The sequence below is a fragment of the Osmerus mordax genome, chromosome 7 (assembly GCF_038355195.1).
Source record: "Osmerus mordax isolate fOsmMor3 chromosome 7, fOsmMor3.pri, whole genome shotgun sequence".
In the NCBI taxonomy this organism is placed as follows: domain Eukaryota; kingdom Metazoa; phylum Chordata; class Actinopteri; order Osmeriformes; family Osmeridae; genus Osmerus; species Osmerus mordax.
The window spans coordinates 11,628,183-11,646,293 of NC_090056.1; the positions used below are offsets into that span (position 1 = coordinate 11,628,183).

Sequence of the window (18,111 nt, forward strand, 5' to 3'; positions counted from 1 at the left end):
AGTAACAACTGGAGAAAAAAAACTCTTGATCACCGTTTTTGCTCATATTTATATATATTAAAACATGATTATGTCCTATGATCAATTAAAGGTTGGAAGCAGGTAGCAGAAAGAAAGGTAGCTGGTGGAGGTCCAGGAGGAGGATGGAGGTGTTTGGGTGACAAGAGTTGACATGTCAGTTCAGGGATCAGGGGCCCTCACTCAGGCACAACCGGTTCAGAAAAAACTGGTTAGGGTTAATGTTAGCATGCCCCATTATGGCATGGATTACCCCCCTCCACGGGCGCTCTTATCCATCCTTTTGTGGAGCTAAGCCCCCCTGTGTGAGAGAGTGGGGCAGGATGGGTGGGGGTCATAGTGGAACCTGCTGGCGTGGTGAGTTTTCTGCCCCCTACGCCCAAAGTGCTGACACTGACACATCTCCAATCATCCTGACACACACATCACCACTACAACTCCTCTCAAAGTGCCAGCTCAGCGATATGAGCACAACAGACAGAAAGCAAGCAAGCACAGGGGAGAAGGTCTGTTGGAACATACTATTATTTGACAGTATAGCATTCCCCCTTTATTATTCTGTTTCAAACCATGTACACACATTTTCATCTTTCCATAAAAAAATTTAGGTCTTTCATGGAATCCAGTCTTAAAGGGTTTCCGACATTTAAGCGGTGAAACCTTAGTTATAGCCTTCATTAACAGCCCTGACCCCAGAACCGTAGCTTCCTCCCTGGGCCCCCCCCTGCCCCCCCCCCTGAAGAGCTGCAGGCCCAGATGGAGGTGACAGGACCTTCCCTGCAGCATGTGCTACAGACAGGAGCCAGCATGGTGCTCCAGGGTAGCTAGCTAGCTACTTCCACACAGTATTGCAGCAGCTTCATAAAACCTTCACACATTCCTCACTGTTGGACATTGACTCATCACCAGACTTGCTCATTCTGGGCCAGATTATGCCCTTACATTAAGCTTTCCCAGCCCAAGTAACAAGAAATAAAACATGTAGAATCAAGGAAAGCTGTGTGGTTACACTTACTAAAAAGAATGGTTGACACATTGACAAGAGGGTACTTTCTCAACTAGATGTGGTTTTTATTCAACTCACAGTACATTCTACAGATGCACACGTGTTACATCACCTTGATACAACATGGTCTTGTAATACCTCCTCTTAAAAATGATATATTGGTCCTAAAAATATAGAAAGGAACAAATTTAAAGTCACAAAAACTGTACATTATTAAAAATTCACTTAACACCACATTTGGTTTTATTTTCATGTTTTTTTTTGTTTATTTAGAAAAAACATCTGTCCCTTTAGTGTAGCAAGGAACATAAAACTTCCTATCAACCGATTTTAAGTTCAGTGTAAGAAACTACGCTTAAATAAAAGCCAGAGGGTGGAAAAATTGTCGCCTGCCGCCTTCATGCCCTTCCCATCATTTACTGTGCCAGCCCTGGCAGACAGTGGCTAACCTCCAGTCAGAGAACATTGGATTAAAAAAGGAATGTGAAATAAGCAATAATTCACACATATGTACAATGTCAGGGTTCTTTTACCAGCCGGTGTCTACAACAAGGAAGAGTGCTTTATCTGTAACACGAGAAATAGTACTATCTTCTATACCTATGACTGCCTGCTTACTATTGGCTAATTGCAAATTACACCTTCAAGGAAAAACCTATTTAAATGGACATATACTGTTACTCCACCTAACACAGTAGTTCATGGAATTTGATGGAATTCAAGACTTTTCTGTGAATTTAGAGAACTTTAAAAGCCACTAAAATACAATTGTCTGAAGTAAGTTATTCAATTTCCAATGTAAGTTTTGGAGACAACATTTGCAGTATAATCTATTTGAATGTTACAGTAAAAGCAATGACGATATGACACAAAGCCAACGGTAAACTGTGGTTAAAATGGCAGTAGAGACATTTCAGTCAGGGACAAACTTCATTTCAATAGTCCAGCTACTAAACTAGCAGATCTGTTTGTGATTATGAGAGGGTACCAGGACTACACAAAAACAAGACAGAAATAAGCAAACATCTAATCCTCCAGTTTCAGTAACCAGTGTCCTGTGCAAAGCAGCAGGAGAGGTGTTGGAGTGCATGTGAGTGTGAGGGAGCGTGAGGGAGCGTGAGGGAGTGTGAGGGAGCGTGGTGAGCTAATGAGATTACACAATGCAGGAGATTCTAAATACTTAAGAAAACGTTTCCATTTGTTTTACTGGCCTTTTCATAAATCTTCTTGACATCTCTACTATGTAGTCTGTACACATTCACTACAAGCTATTGCTATTAAATAATCCCAGCTATTGTCATCTTTATATATATATATATATGTGTGTATATATATAATATATATAATAAAAATATAGAGAAAATTGCTTCTAGGCAGAAGACCACACTACGTTACATCTCCATTGAACAGGTAAGAGAGGCTGTAGGCCTGAAGGAAGGAGTTTTGATCCATTTGTGGTGGAGGTGCTTAGAGCAGATCACGTATGCGGCCATTTGACCCCTGAACTTTGCCATGACAGAACTCTGTTCAGATCAGCTCTGGGCCTCACTCTCTCTACCACCCGAACTCTAAGCACCTGGCCTTAGCATGAGACGGGAGTTGGTCTGTGAAAGGTGAGGATAGTTCAGGTGTAGTGAGGGGCTCAGAAACACCATCCTTCAAATGGGACAGGTAGGTAGAGGCTCAACCCAACAATGGCTGGGTTTTAAAAAGGTGACGCTGAGAAAGAAAACAGAGACATATAACCAACTATCTACATATATATCTGTACATATATGTATACAGTGGGCTGGAGGAGTCTCCAAACAGTCTTGGTAGCATCAGAGAGCATCCTCGTCAGCTGAGGGGAGGGGCTTGGTGGCCCCGCCCCCGAGTCAGTGTTCCAGGCTTCATTTGTCCTTATTCTCATAGAACTCCGCCCAGCGGTTTTCAAAGAAGCGCCTCATGGAGTGTCCGGCCATGCCCACCTCTGAGGTGTCCTCGTTGAAGAGCTCACAGTTGTTAAACACCAGCTGGGCGTCCGCCGCAAACTCCTCGCAGCTGCAGTACCTGGGAACGGGAGAAAGGTCCAAAGGTCAACAACAAAAGCACAGTGCCTCTTGGGAAGCTCCTGCGACGATGATGGAGCGGCCGAGTTCAGAGCCTCCGGACACGTACCCTCCCTGCAGCAGCCGCTCCCTCATGGTGAGGAAGTCCATGGGGGTCTTGATGATGCGCCGGTAGCCAGGCACCAGGCGTGGGTTGACAGGCTCCAGGAAGGGCCAGGCGTCTGCGTGAGCTTCCATTTCCATCAGGATGATCCTAGAGGCAACAGCAGTGATGCATTCAAACCAAGATAACTGACCACTTAGGGTCCCCCATCTTCTTGAAACGACTGCAGCTCGCGTGAGCAAACGTGTGTTTGTTTGCACCCTTCCTAATATCAGTAATGTGTGGGGAGACTCACTCGCAGTAGGTGAGGTCGGGCTGGTTACGGGTCGTCATGCGACGGCGTTTGGCGGGGGAGTATCCGCTGCCTCCGTCTCCTGAGTAACGGGAGGATGAGGAGGAGGCAGGGGGGCCGTCCTTGTGCCGCGTGGTCATGCCGGCACCGCGCCTGGGCGCCGTCTCTTCATCGGAGCTGCCGTCCTCGTACCTCCTCTTCTTCACCCGGGTCCTGTGTTTGGAGGAGCGCTGGGTCTGCTGCGACTCATCGTCCTCCTGCAAATCACAGACCATGGAGGTTAAGGAGAACAACTTGGGAGCCATTAGGTCTGATTGTATAGAAGCAGACAAAGTGGCTTTGTGAGTGAAGAACTAAGGGGAGAGAGAGAAAAATAAATAAATAGCATTTGGCTTTCACCCTCAGGAGACCGAGCATTCAAAAAAAGTCTAAATGAAAGACTGTCATGCCAATTCCACACCAGTCCTCCAGGGGCTGATGTGTGTGTGAGGACTGACCTTGGAGCTGCAAGTGGGACAGAACCAGTCTCCCTCTGGGACCTGGGTGACCTTGGGTCTGAGGCAGTACATGTGGCAGCCACGGTCACAGCCGTCACACAGCAGCAGGTACTCGTCGTTGTCTCCCTTCCGGCACAGCAGGCACGTCTGGAGACACAACATGAGCGCTCAACCACGAGCTCATATGGACCATGCGTAGAGCAGACAAAAAAGGATGTATTCATAGTGTGGGTCTTACCACTTTGACCACAGATCTCTCCCAGGCGATGGCCTTCTCCAGCTGTAATAGACACAGGCACATCTGGGGGGCGCTGCGGCAGCGGTCCAGGGCCTGCCTCCACGTCCTGAGTCTAGGGGTGATCTCACTTTCCAGACTGAAAGGGGCAGGAGAAGAGAGAGGGGCTCAGTAACACTTTCATATTGTATTAGAATGAAGAGCCGCAATAATTCCCCCTGAAATCCTCCATTACCTCATGACATCCATGTGTGACTCCTCTCCGGGGGAGGGCGTGAGGGGGGCAAGGCGCACCACCTCGGCCAGGTTCCAGAGGGGCTCCTTCAGGTAGCGTCTGTCGATGTTCCTCTCCAGGTTGGCCAGCCGCAGCACGGCCAGGTCCAGAGGATGGGTGGCGATGCGTGGAAGGTCTGACCACTCCTTCTTGGTCCGCACTATCCAATCGTCGCGAGGATCAGTGTCGTGCTCGTAGTAATGAAGGTCGTCACGGGTGGAGTCAGGCTCCGGGGCCGTGTAGGGCTGAAGAGGCAGGAAGAACATAGGACATTAGGTGTCGTGGGGAGAATTTTTACAAATGTTTATGAATTAAAACAATCTAAGAGGAAGTAACCAGAGCAGCTTGAGCACAAATGAAAAATGGACCGTGCCCACCCAGAGGGGGTTGGGGGGGTTCTGATAATACCTGGAATCCTGCTACTGGTGCTGGTGTCTCAGTGTTTCCATCTGTGCCACTCTGAGGAGCCACCTTTTAAACCAACACAAGAATGTTAGATGTGGTCAGCCGTTCCATGTCGGCCACAGCCTCAACACAAAACACCTACGCCCCCCTCTGGACATTATGAGGTACAACAGCATCAGATCACTTAAGGCCGATTTCCTGACCGCCACCACCACCGCTCATCCAACATCCAGACAAACTGAAAGACAGATCTCCTGTGAACACGACTGTGATGAAGCAGGCCGCCCCCCGCCATCTTACTTTGAGGTGTAGGTCTGCAGTGATGACCCTCTGCTCCAGGTCCTCCACCCAACGGAGGGCACTGATGTCCGTCTCCAGAGAACGTTCCTGCACCTGCCACGGCTGCTGCAAGGCCTCCAGCAGAGCGTCCCCCTCCTCCACCTTCACCTGGAAGACAGGGTCTGAGGACAGGAGCGCAAACAGAGACAGGAGCTCACATGAAGCACAGGAGATGAGGAGGAAACCAAGAGCAAGTAGAGGAGCAAACTATGGACTAAAAGGTGAAGGAGCTGTAATCACGACTAACTGTTTCCTATGCAAGTCATGGCTGTGGTACAAATGGTTGGTTTGGCGTCTGGCCTCACCGTTGACTGTGCGCGTGCACATGTCGGTCAGGTAGTCCATGTGCTTGGCCAGGTGTTTGTGGAGCACCTTCTCCCTGATGCCCCGGGGGTGCATGGCCCGCAGGGTGAGAGCCAGCTCCTCTGTGTCCCTGATCCACCACCAGCCACGCACCATCGCTGATTACACACAAGCACAACCACACACATTAAACACTGCTAACACACCCAAAGATGACATCCAGACACCTGGGCTCGGATGCATCAGCTTACATGCAGGGATGGGCTTGACCACAAGCTGGGTGAAATACTGCTGTTCAATCTCCTGGAAGAGGGTGGAGGGTGGCCGGCCGCGGCGCTTGGCTGCACCCCCTCTGGCTCCTCGAGCCCCCCCCCTCCTGGCGGGGCTGCTGCCCCTTCTCCTCCTGCGGATCGGTCGGGCAGGAGCTGGGGTGGCAGTAAGGGGTGGAGTGGTATTCCCCTGGAGGGGAGGAATGGTGTCCAACTGAGGGTTGGGGGGGGCGTCTGGGTTCAGCCCTGTCAGCTGTGGGCCAGACTGGAAAGAAGGACAAAGCTCGATTACAACAGTTATAAATCAAATAAAGATAGAACCTGTCCTTCCATTAAGCTCCTTGATGGAGTTGCATAGACGTGTGATGGGGTGGACCTCACCTGCAGGAGAGGAGCAGCCAGGGCAGGCAGGTGGCTGGGCAGCTGAGGGGGGCCTTTGGGGGGGATGCTGGTGGAGGTTGGCGTCTGGGGTTCGGTCAGAGAGTTGGGGTCACATGGCTCTTTGGGCAGCAGGTTAAACCACTGTCCCTGTTTCTGGGCCATCTCTTTCACGCTGTCTTCTGCTTGGCGTCCTTCCACAGGCTCCCCTGTCGTGGGGCTTGTTCCGTTGGTCACCGCCCCCTGCGATTGGCCGAGCCAGTTTTGGAAGGCAGCCTGTGTGAGGTCATGTGTTCCGTTGGTGTCCTTGGTTACGGCCGGCCCCTCCTCACCTCCAGACTTGCTGCTACGGCGACGGCGACGGATCTTGGCAGTTCGGAGGTGCAGCTCCACCTCTGGCTTGATTTTGCGGGGGCGCCCACGGCCCCTTGGGCTGCTCATGAGGGAGGCTGTGCCGGGGAGGGGGTCCTCCTCCGGGGAGGTGGTCTTGGACTGAGCAGGAGGGGGAGGGGAGGAGGATGGAGGAGTGATGGGAGTGGGCTTCTCCTCCACCTTGGGTTCCTTCTTCACCAAAGTGATGGGCACATCTGCCACCAGGATGTCTTCTGAAACTGTCATAGAAAAGAGGAGGAATGAGGTCACATGGCATAGTGGCACTGTAGGTGAAGCACATAACAGAAAAACCAAACCACAAGACAGAAAAATGTCATCCTTACCCAGGATTTCCTCCGGACCCTCGACCAGGACCCCCCCCAGGTGGGGCAGGGCCCAGTACCTGCGCCTGAAGCGGTCCTGGCCCAGAGAAACAGCACGAAGAGAGTGGGATGACTGGAGCAGCTTCTTGCGGAAAAACACCTGCCGCTGTGGGTCATAAACACGTGTACGAGTTTATATGTGAACTTCATTACATCGAACAACGACCGGAGAGTTTGTGTTTTCACTGGGTTTGGTTTTACCTTGGTTAGCTTATCGATCTGTCTCTCCAGCTCTGGAATGGTGGCGTTGGAGGGGCTGTCACTCTGTGGGGAAAGATGTGCAGTTATGGTACCCTGTCGACATTAGCACACCGCTTGTGAGGATCAAGATATGGATAGTCACATACGTCGCTGAGTTTGGGCTCCTCCTTGCGTGCGCGGCGGCTGCCTCGCTCCAGAGGACTCCCCTCTTCCAGACTGAGGTTCTCCTCCTCGGCCACCCGGGCGCTACGCCTCCGCTCCTCCAGACACAGCTCCTCCTCAGAGCGGCCTGTCCGCCGTGCTAGCGCCGCCTTCAGCCTGGGGGAACACACACACACACACACACATCAGACAGTGGACACGGACGGGTCTCAAATACTTCTTCACACACACTGACGACTGTCTACTGTCAATGTGATCTTTCACCCTCAAACACACACACACACACACACACACAAGACATTCAGGGGGATGTCTTACTTTCGCAGCTTCCCTTCGATGATCCACTTGTTTTTCCTGTAGGTAGCCATGTTTTCCAGTGTGTTGTCAATCTCACTGCAATGGGGAAAAAAAATCTTAAGGGCAATCGTTTGCATTTTATGCTGTGGTTACATTAGTACAGATCTTCAGGTTGAATCTCAGATACTGACACAAATGAAAAACACGAGACAAGTACACAAAATAAAATGCTAATACAGAGTGTTGCAAGTTGCACTAAATAAATGGTCTCATTCGAGACTTACTTCTCACCTTATAACAATGTTGCTGCCATTCAGCTCTTCCACCAGGAAGCCCAAGATGGCAGCCTTGGTGTCTGGAGATAGGGTGTGGAAGGTTTTGGTGCGCAAACTGGTGCACACTTCAGTGTCAAACCCGTGTGCTTCAAGGAAGACCCGAGCCCCCTCTGACACTGTGCTACGAGTCAGCTCCAGGTCAACAAGCTTCTCACCCAGGATCTTCACAGACTGAAGAAGAAGACAGAGGGAGTCAACAGAAACCATTATACAATCCATTGATATATATGATATACATGCAACAACTAAATAAACCCCCTTAAAGTCCTTAACTGACCTGGTAGAAAGGCGGTAGGCCTGGGTCGTGGAGTGCTGCTTCCACCAGCTTCAGCAGAAGGTCCTGGACCTCCCCTTGGCTATCCCCCAGTCCGAGAAGGCCCTCCTGCAGAGTGCTGAGGCTAGGAACATCACTGGGGATGTTTAGACCCAGGACCTTCCCGTAGCTGTGCAGGAATTCCACCACCGTCAGACAGTGGGAGAAGGCTGGGCCAGAGAGAACCAATCCAGGAATCCGAGACAGCTCTGGAAGGGGCTGGAGATAACAAAAGTTAAAAGGTCCTCCTCTGGCATGCAGAGACTACTGGGAACTCACTTTAGGGATCATCTGATAAGACCATGGTGGGTCCTGAGTTCACTGACCTGGTGGTCCGTCAGACACATGTCCTCAACGGGCTTCTTAAGCTCGTCCAGGATCATCTGCTGCCTCTTCCTCTCCTCCAGCCGTCTCTGGGCCTGCGCCCTCCTCTCAGCCTGCCTCTTTGCTGTCAGGGCAGCCTGGGCTGCAGCCTCTGCCTCTGCCTGGGCCTTAGCCAGGGCTTTGGCCTTGCTCCGAGCCCCGAGCACCCTCTTCCCCTGGGCCAGCCTCTCCTGGTCAGTCTCGGGCACCGGCACAGGCACCTCAGCCTTCACCCTCTTCTTGCGACCGGGCTTCTTGGGATCTGGAGCAGGCTGTGGGGTCGGCTGAGGGGCCTGGGGGGTCTCCTGATCTACAAGCTCTGCATTTCCCTCTGGCTCCTTGGTCTCTTTCTCTTTGTCAAGCTGCGAATGAGCAGACAGCAAAGACGGTGAGAATTAGGTAGTAAAGACAGGTTAGAGCTCGGGCAACCGTTTCAAATGGTTGTCTTCTTACTTTGGCTTTCTTCTTCTCTTGTTTTATTTTCTTGTTCTTTGCATCTTCGTTCCTTTTCATCCTTGCCTAGACAGAGAACAGAACCTTCAAAAAATCTGGAAACACTACAAATGTCACAGAATACATCAGTTCTTGATGCTAATATCATACCTTTCTCTTCAATTTCTTCTTGATTTTTACAAGCTTTTCTTTGTCCTCATCAGTAAGTGCTTCTAGAAAGTCATAACACACAACTTTTATTAACACACAGCGAAAGGAAAATGCCCAGTAAAGAGCACTGAAATCTGCTGCAATTACTACATGACTCCAGCAAGGTTTTATCTATGTTAGCTCATCCCAGTCCAGTGTAGTTCCACTCACCCTTTGCCTCCAGTTTCTTTAGCATCCGGGCGTCTACCTTGCTGAGCAGGTCTACCATCTTGGGCTTGGGGGGCCTGCCTGGACGTCGCACCTGTCCAACCTTGGTGCGTCGAACTCGAGATCTCGGCTTCTCCTTGTCAGGATTTGGAGGCCGCCCGCGGCGACCAGTGATGGCCATGATCATGGAAGGCACCTCCTCATTAGCCAACAGAACCCACTGCACTCCCTGGAAAAACAGCAGCATAGACCATACATATTAAGAGTGAATAAGGACTTTTTAAGCAGGCCGCTTTATTGAAGGCAACTACAAAGTGAGCAACACACGGTCCCACACCTCTGGCGTGTCTTTCTCCTCGTAGAAGTCTCCTACGGGCATGCGAGGGCTGAAGCTGAAGTGTTCCCTTGTGACCAGGCTGTCTTGATGCCTGTTCAGGTACTGAGGAAAGACCAAATGCTTTCAAGGTATGTTGATTTCATGTAAGGAAGTTAATTTCATTCAATAATAATGGCCTTCACGGTGAGTCAAACCTTTTTTGTTTTACCTTAATGACTTCAGGAAACTGCTTCATCCTCCTTCCACAGGGACTGTAGTACCAGGTCTCCCCCTTCAGCCTGTCCTCAGTCTTCTTCACCCGGATCTCCCTCCTCCAACTAGAGATCAGTGGGGAGTCCGTTAGAAACTACAGGCACAGCATGTGTCATTACAGCTGGCCAGGAACATAATGGGCTTGGATTTATTGGTAGAAACTAACCTTGTGCACTTTGAACACATTAAATGTTTTTGGCATTGAAACTAACTAATTAAGGGGACCTGGACCAGAGAGAGACTGTATAAATCAGATGTTTCATTACCCATGGAGCAAAGGGAAGTGGACCTGTTCCTCTGTAGCTATCCTCCTCCTGGGAGTGTCACCTGTGTCAGTGGGTACACATAAAGATGGCGTTAACACTAATATGCTCAGTATACCCCAAGCAACACCGTATATTGAACTGTTACTTTTAAACTGTTATTGCTGATTTATGCAATGCCATAATAACCTGCAGTGGAACTATCATCTCCATCATTGTCCTCTTCATTAGTTTTAGTGTCCGTCTCCATTTTCTGTATTTTGGCTGGTTTTGGCTCCAGCTTCTTGGCCTTTTTGACCTTCTTGGGTTTGACAATGGGTAGGGTTTCACCACTGGCCGCAACAATTGTTTTGATTGGCTCTTGACCAGGAAATGACCCATCAACCACCTCGCCTGTGATGCCTCCTGGTGGCTCTGTAACTTCTGCTTTAATGCTCTTCTTTCGTTTTCGACCAGTTCCTTTCTCCTTCTCAGCTAACCCTTCTTTCTCAAGCTTCTTCTTCCCTTTCTCGACCTTATCCACCTTGGGAGATTTCGTTTTGGGCTTTCTCTGGACTTGCCCAGGAACCTTAGGAACTAGACAGAGACAAAATTATTAGACTAGGAAACCTTGTTTAGCAAATACGCATATATATTATATTTATATTATATTTAGTCATTTAGCAGACGCTCTTATCCAGAGCGACTTACAGTAAGTACAGGGACATTCTCCCCGAGGCAAGTAGGGTGACATGCCTTGCCCAAGGACACAACGTCATTTGACACGGCCGGGAATCGAACTGGCAACCTTCTGATTACTAGACCGCTTCCCTAACCGCTCAGCCACCTGACTACGCATGAATCTTTCATCTTAATCTTAAATGTTATCAAAGCATCAAAAAGACAAAAAAAGTCTGTTTTACTTGGAGTAGAGGAGGATGGAGCTCTGGGCTTCCGGGGTTTTCCAGGAGTTTTTGTCTTTCTCCCAGTGGGAGGCGGAGCATCAGCAGGTGTTGGCAGAAGTAGGGGAACAACGGGGCTCTCCACAAGGAGCGCTACAAGAGCCTCCTTCTTGACCATGGATGAGGGAGCCACAGTTGCAGCATCGGCAATGCCATTTCCATTGATGGTTTCAGCAGAGTCTGGTATGTCCCTACCCTCTGGCTCCTCATCTATTTCTAAAGAGACCAAAATGTTAACAGAGGGGTCATCGTGTGTGGTAACAGTAATGGCCACCAAAAAAATCTGATAATACGCTTCTCTCTGTGTGTAAAGACTTAATGATAGGTATCACCCTCGCCACGCCACATGATCAAGAAAGGATATGCATGTTCATCTACAGCAAAATTATTAAGACAAAAAAGCAAAATAACACTGCTACAGCTTGTACATAGACCATAACCAAGAGTCTGACCTCTGCGGCCTGGTGCAGGCTTGAACGGGCTGAAGGAGCTTGACAGGGAGGCCTCATTCTGCGATGACTCAATCTGGGGGTCTTCAATCTGGGAGGTGTTGTTTACAGTGGACTCCAGCATTGACTCCTTGGTGCTCAGGCAGCTGTCCATGGTCTCCTCAGCCCGAGAGCTGTCCGCCTGGGTATCATCCAGAACACCATCTCTGGAGTCAACCATGGAAAAACTGCTATACATTGTGGTGTCACATATTTGTGACCTATTCTCCGTACAAGAAGTATCATCCATTTGAGAGACACTGTCCATGCAAGAGGTGTCGTCCAAGCGAGAAGAGTCATCGTCATCTAATCTAGAAGAATCGTCAAATCGAGAGTAATCCATACATGAGTCGTCATCCAAACCAGAGGTGTCATTCATGCCAGGGGGGTCATCAAGTCTCGAGGTGTCATCCAGTGACGAGTAAAAAGTTGATTCCTTCTCAGTAAAACTGGTGTCTTCCATTGTGGTGCTATTGAGACATGTGGACACCGCCAGGAAGGACTCATCCACCGACTTCCCAGTCTCACAGGTGTCATCCAAGCTTTGTTTCAGATCTGTATCCGTCTCTGTAAAGACTGTGGGGGGGTTTCTGTCAACATATCCTGTGCTTCTGGGAGAGCTCTTTGACTGCTGGGGAGTCATGGGAAAATACTTACTTGAGTGAGTCTTACTCTGAGCCTCAGTAGCATCAATCTTTGATGACATCATAACCATATCCCTATCAGGCTCGTCTTGAGCCATTCTTTCCCCTGGTCCTCCAATAGGTCCAATAGAAAAACCACCCTTATTCCTGATGCCATGACGCTCTGTCTCAAGGAGAGACATTTTGGGGCATTGTTGGGGTGTGGGGGGCGCAGAGGAAGCAGAAATATGGGCCTGAAGAGGAGCTGTCACTGCTGGAGGAAGAGCAGACATCAAGGCAGGAGGCCTGGAGACAGGAGAGACCCTGGCAGGAGATGTGAGAGGAGGAGGTCCAGATACAGGCATGGTTCTAGGCCCATAGGCTGTTGAAGGAGGGAAGGACACCGCCTTAGGAGATGAGGTTAGTGCGGCGTTTGGCGAAGAGACTAATGGAGGAGAGAGAGCCTGAGGAGGTGTGGGCACTGAGTCAAAAGGTGCTCTGACAGATAAAGGAGACATGGACACTGCTAAGGGAGTTAAAGGTCCGGACATGTGAGGGGCAGACACTGATGAGGGAGGTGCAGAACCTGTTGAAGGAGGTCCACAACTTGTTGCCGTCACTGATGACAGAGGCCCACATACTGATGGAGGTCCCAGCCTCTCTCTCGAAGATCCAGTGACAGCTGGAGGGCATGGCGTCAGAGGAGGAGGTCTGGATCCCTGGACCATCTGCTGAAGAGCAGAGATCGGTGCAGAAACGGAGAGGGGGGGAACCGATGTCGTGGTAAAACTAGAGACCACTGCAGATGGTAAATACATTGAGGTCACTGATGAAAGGGCTGTGAGAGAATGGGGTGTAGATATTGTTGAAGGTCGACTGGCTTTTTCCATCAAGGGTGGAGGTGCAGAAGATTTAGTAGGGGATGCACACACTGAAGAGGGGGGAGACACTACTGATGGATGAGTGGATCCAGTAGGGGACATCTGAGACCCAGATACAGGGGAACGCCTAAGGCCTTGGACCACCAACGGAGGGGAGGACAGCCTGTGTGGCGCAGATGGAGAGAGAGCAGAGGATACCACGGGAGGTGTTGAGTTCCGTGGAGGAGTAGATACAGCCACAGGGGATAAAACCACTGGGGGTCCTGGTGAAGGCTGAGGAGGACCAGAAGCTGACACCCTTGGAGGTGTTGTTGCCACAGACGATGTAACAAGCACAGGAGGCGGAGCCGACACGGCCGAGGGAGGCGACGACATTGAGTGGGGAGGTGCGGTCATGACCGGATCCCGGGATGAGGACGCCACTTCAAGGCGCTGGGTCACTGGCTGGCAGTAGTCACTGGTGGGCCCAGTCAGGGGTCCAGGGGGCTGGGAGGGGTAACTGTCACATTTGGGCAGGCGCTGGGATACAGATGACCTCTCCATCCCATTGTAGCTTTTATCTGATTCTTTATACTCACTTATCCTCCCTGAGGAAAAGGAACACAACACAATCATAAAGCCGTCAGACAACTTGAGATAACTTTAATGAGTACATCAAAACAGATGGGGCTCTTTAAAAACGTCTATGAGGATTTGCTACATCAATACATCCAGTAAAACACCACTCTAGTTGGTTTTTCAATAATGGGATTATTTGGGTTTAAAATGTCTAAAAAGAAATGTATAAAAGCATCTAAATAAATAAAAATTAAACATCAGTAATGGACAGAGTAAGGCTAAACACATACATAGGCTATTATGTGCAGCAACAAAAAAAGAAAGCAGAACCACAAAAAAAATATTCTTCGTAACTGTATATGAAAACAACTAAGAAGTGAAAAATAACAGGTTGTAACAGTGAAAGAAGTATCCAACATGCAAATTACACTGTGGGTGACACAGACACTCATATGTATTCTCTGTGAAATTGTAGAATGTGAAGTTACACAGGGTTTTGTCAAGTCAGGTGTAAAATAGTCACCTTGCATGACAGGAGGCATCCCCACATTGGTGCCATGAGGACTCCTCTCACTGGTCTGGCTCTGGGGTGACCCACCATCCGGAACTGCTGAGGGTGACATCATTGGTACAGAGGATACCCCCATAGGGAGAGGGCTGCCGTTGCCCCCTCTCCCCAAATTGTGGTGCTGGGGGCTGCCACGTGGGGGAGTGAAATTCTGGGAGGTTGGCGGCATCATTTGAGATTGCGTCTGGGGTTGCGACGGGGGTGGGGCCTGGGGTTGGGGAGCAGGCAGGGGTGGGTGCTGCGGCTGATGCTGGTAGTAGGGCATCCCATTGGGCACCATGCCATAATGCTGAGGTTGCTGCTGGTGCTGCTGGTGATGATGGTGAGGGTGATGGTGAGGGTGAAGGTGCTGCTGTGTCTGTTGGTGAGGGGGAGACTGTAGGGACTGCTGCTGGTGGTGCTGTGAGGGTGCAATCCCAGGGTGCACCTGACTCTGGTAGGCCCCATACACACCATGAGAGTTATACCCCATCTGCTGTTGCCCTGGGTTACCTCTGTTCCAGTACTGATTCCCCGACAGAGTCACATTAGGCGGGGCCGCCACAGGGGGCTGACGGGACCCTCCCATGCCACCATTTAGTTGGTACTGTCCATGACCTTGGAAGTGGTGCTGGGTCTGTTGTTGCATCACTCCAGGAGGAGGCTGCTTCTGATGGATTCCATGCCCAGATGGAGAGCTCATGGTTGGGCTGTACTGTGGCTGTCCTGCCCACAGTCCATAGTCATAGCCCATGCTGCCCTGATGGTGATGGTTGCTCATATGAGGGTAAGGAGCCGTTGGTGGGTGGGAGCCAGGCACACTGGACCCAATTACAGTAGTGACACCATTCACATTCATTTCACCGTTTATATCTATAGGAGACAACAACACAGAGGAGATTAGAACGATGTCAATGAATAGACAAGTTTCAACTGGGCACAAGTTGTCCGAGAGGTTGCATTTAGTGTAAAAGGAAAGTGAAAACATGATGTTACAACTGCTCATACAATTAGATCCAAGAGAACATAGTATGTGTAAGAGATTTTGAAAGGATTTTGTCCACACTTACTTTTCCCTTGCTGAGGGAAGCTCATGGAGGACCCGTTAGTGTAGGGAGAATCCCCTGAGGAGAGTTTCAGTCCTGAGTTTGACGATACAGAGTGGCTGCCATAGTTGAAATGGTTATTTGCCTCCATCTAGCAAATACAGTGCATCGGGAAAAAAATGTGTCTGGATTTACATCACAGAGGTTCAGCTGTTTTGACACAATTCCATATGATAGAACAAATATTAATTAATAAATAAAAACATACGAACGCAATACATGTGTTAATTTGACAATTTTGTGTGGTGTTATCTAAATGTCTTAACAACAACAACACCACAGCAGAAGCTTCATAAACATTGTAATCCATTCCACAACTCAAAATGTCGCAGTTACAGCAGTAGTCCGTAGCCTGATGGGCCAGGCCCGCACAACTAGCGTGTCTTGCCACAACGGACAATGAGATTGTTAGTGAGGAGGCACAGCGGGACACTTGACAACGGAAAATTTCGTATTAGTAAATAAGTTGGCAAATCATAAACGATGGTGACATCAAACCAAATGTTTACGCTCGTTTAATGATTGCATTCATTGAAACACGGGCACAATCTAGCTGACATTTGCATTTCCAGCGATACAAAATAATAAACCTCGAGGTTGTTACTAAACCATGCGCTGTCTGTATGGCGCTGGCTACCTAGCTAGTATAATACTACTACGACACGGTACGCATAAACCCACCCACACGGTAATATTGAACCCCACAGTAGCCTGGCAGTCAGCTAGTAACGTTATAATAAGACTTTTCCTAGATTTGTCTCCTACATTATCCATGGCCTTGCTGTAAATAGTGAAACACAACATACCAATACTGGCTAATCACGTATGGTAGAATACATAGAATATACTAGCAAGTGAGGTACAGCTAGGCTAACGCTTTCCTAAACATCGACTTCCAATAAAAACGGATAAAATGGTAGAAGGTCGCTTGCTAGCTATAAAATGCACGTGTAAATAGCTAGCACATCACGCGAATTAGGTATAAATGTGATTGTTTTGAACATATTTTATACATTGTAGTAGCTAAATAGGTAAGAGCCAGTTTTTTGTAAATTCACTTTCATGGGGAAAGGGCAGGACGCATCATCACCTAACGTAATTTGCAACACCACGGCCTATTCAACAGCAGCGCCGCTCACGAGAGCATCCTATGTTGTTAATGCTAGCTAACTACTATGGTTATCTAGGTAGCTTTTCCACCAATAACAAACCACTTCAGCTAATGTTTCCAACGTTTTCAGCAGGTAGCTAGCTAACTAGCAAAGCTGCCAGCTACAAGTGCTTGTAATAATTGTCCGGTTTCAGCACGCAATAACAAGGCCTGAGCTGAAGTGTTGGATTAGCTAGGTATATTTTAGCTTGCTCACATTCAAGGTTATTTTCTAACAATAAAACAATAACTTGAAATGTTTATTGCGAGTAATGTTCGTTAAATGCGCAGAGTTGGCTACAAATGCAAAACAACTACATAGCTTCAATTGACAATGCTGCATAAATTACGTTGAAATCCATGAATTGGCTGACTAAGACAAGTATCGGGCTAGCTTGCTCAGCTGGGTTAGTTAAGAGTAGTATCTACTAGCCAGGCTCGCCTAATAAACACTACTCCATTTGGCTGTGTTTTTGTTTACGTTCTAGTAAACCACCTATCTATGTAAGACAATGGGGATGTGACTCCTTTGTTCCCATCAAACAGTTAGCTGCTATCCTATAAACTATCTCGACACTGTTTTCGTGAGAATAACCTAGCAGATAGCTACTGTAGCTAGTGTCAAGTTGCTAGCTAGCTCTAGAGCTAGCCAACCAACGTCGTTGGAGACGAGTCAGACACAGCATCTTTACTCATTCACAAATACTGTCCAAACTTTCCCCGACAAGATTAAATTAAATCCACCAACCTTGAAATCCGTGGATTTCAGGAGGTACCGATGCTTTTGAGCCTTCGACTGAACACGTATATGGTAGATAGATGGGCCAAACGATGTAATTAATAAACAGGTAATCGCTAACCTCTGGGTTTCGAATTAGCAAACATGGCTGGTGTGTTCGAGCGCAGCCATGACCACAGAAGATAGAAAGAAATCGAGTCGAAAGAGGAAGTGCTTAGGTTACATATTAAGCCCTGGGTCCTAGCGCCAAGTCATTATACGAACTGGACACTGGTGAATGGACTGTACTGTATACAGAAAGTTTCAGAGTCGACGTTGGTGTGTGTATACTATAGAGAAATGTGGACACGTTTTGGGTTTATCTTACTAGCTAATGTATTGGTTACATTTAAAGTCAAAGCGAGACACAGCATGCAAGTATCTAGAGTCTGGTCAGATGCTCTTCAGCGCCAATAATTTTCAAAATAAAAGTACCGCCAGTGCTCCCTTGCCCCGCATAAATAATTAACAGTGTACAATTTGTAAAATCATATTTTAAGGTGGCAGGCGATGAAAACATTTCAGTATCTATAGCGATTTCACGTAAGAGCATTTTGCTTAATACAATTAATATAATTAGTTGAATTCACGATTACCCAATTCAATGTATTAGCTCGTAAGCTACTGTAACCACCTGAAAATGTTGAGCATAAACCAAGTCGAAATACAATTTTGGATTATAACTTGGTCAAATGTATTTCACAGTCTATCAATCCTTGTCGAGAAATGTAATCAGGTTGAATGTACAGAAATAACTCAATGCACAGAAAACCCTGTTCAAATA

General features: G+C 48.5%; 1 protein-coding gene across 1 annotated transcript; it reads right to left on the minus strand.

Moving 5' to 3' along the window:
* Nucleotides 1-1,076: 1,076 nt before the first annotated feature.
* baz2a (bromodomain adjacent to zinc finger domain, 2A) lies at nucleotides 1,077-17,401 on the minus strand. Its single transcript, XM_067239608.1, has 30 exons — nucleotides 17,298-17,401; nucleotides 15,364-15,490; nucleotides 14,270-15,166; nucleotides 11,649-13,775; nucleotides 11,158-11,412; nucleotides 10,445-10,831; nucleotides 10,259-10,319; nucleotides 9,949-10,057; nucleotides 9,741-9,842; nucleotides 9,407-9,632; nucleotides 9,197-9,258; nucleotides 9,047-9,112; nucleotides 8,557-8,955; nucleotides 8,195-8,449; nucleotides 7,874-8,088; nucleotides 7,604-7,678; nucleotides 7,270-7,441; nucleotides 7,124-7,186; nucleotides 6,884-7,028; nucleotides 6,171-6,778; nucleotides 5,772-6,054; nucleotides 5,523-5,678; nucleotides 5,179-5,339; nucleotides 4,882-4,944; nucleotides 4,435-4,718; nucleotides 4,203-4,338; nucleotides 3,965-4,111; nucleotides 3,471-3,724; nucleotides 3,182-3,325; nucleotides 1,077-3,073 (listed from the first exon to the last, which is right to left on the minus strand). The coding sequence occupies exons 2-30, from the start codon at nucleotides 15,488-15,490 to the stop codon at nucleotides 2,914-2,916; spliced, it is 8,139 nt and encodes a 2,712-aa protein (XP_067095709.1). The 5' UTR covers nucleotides 17,298-17,401; the 3' UTR covers nucleotides 1,077-2,913.
* Between the last annotated feature and the right edge of the window lie 710 nt (nucleotides 17,402-18,111).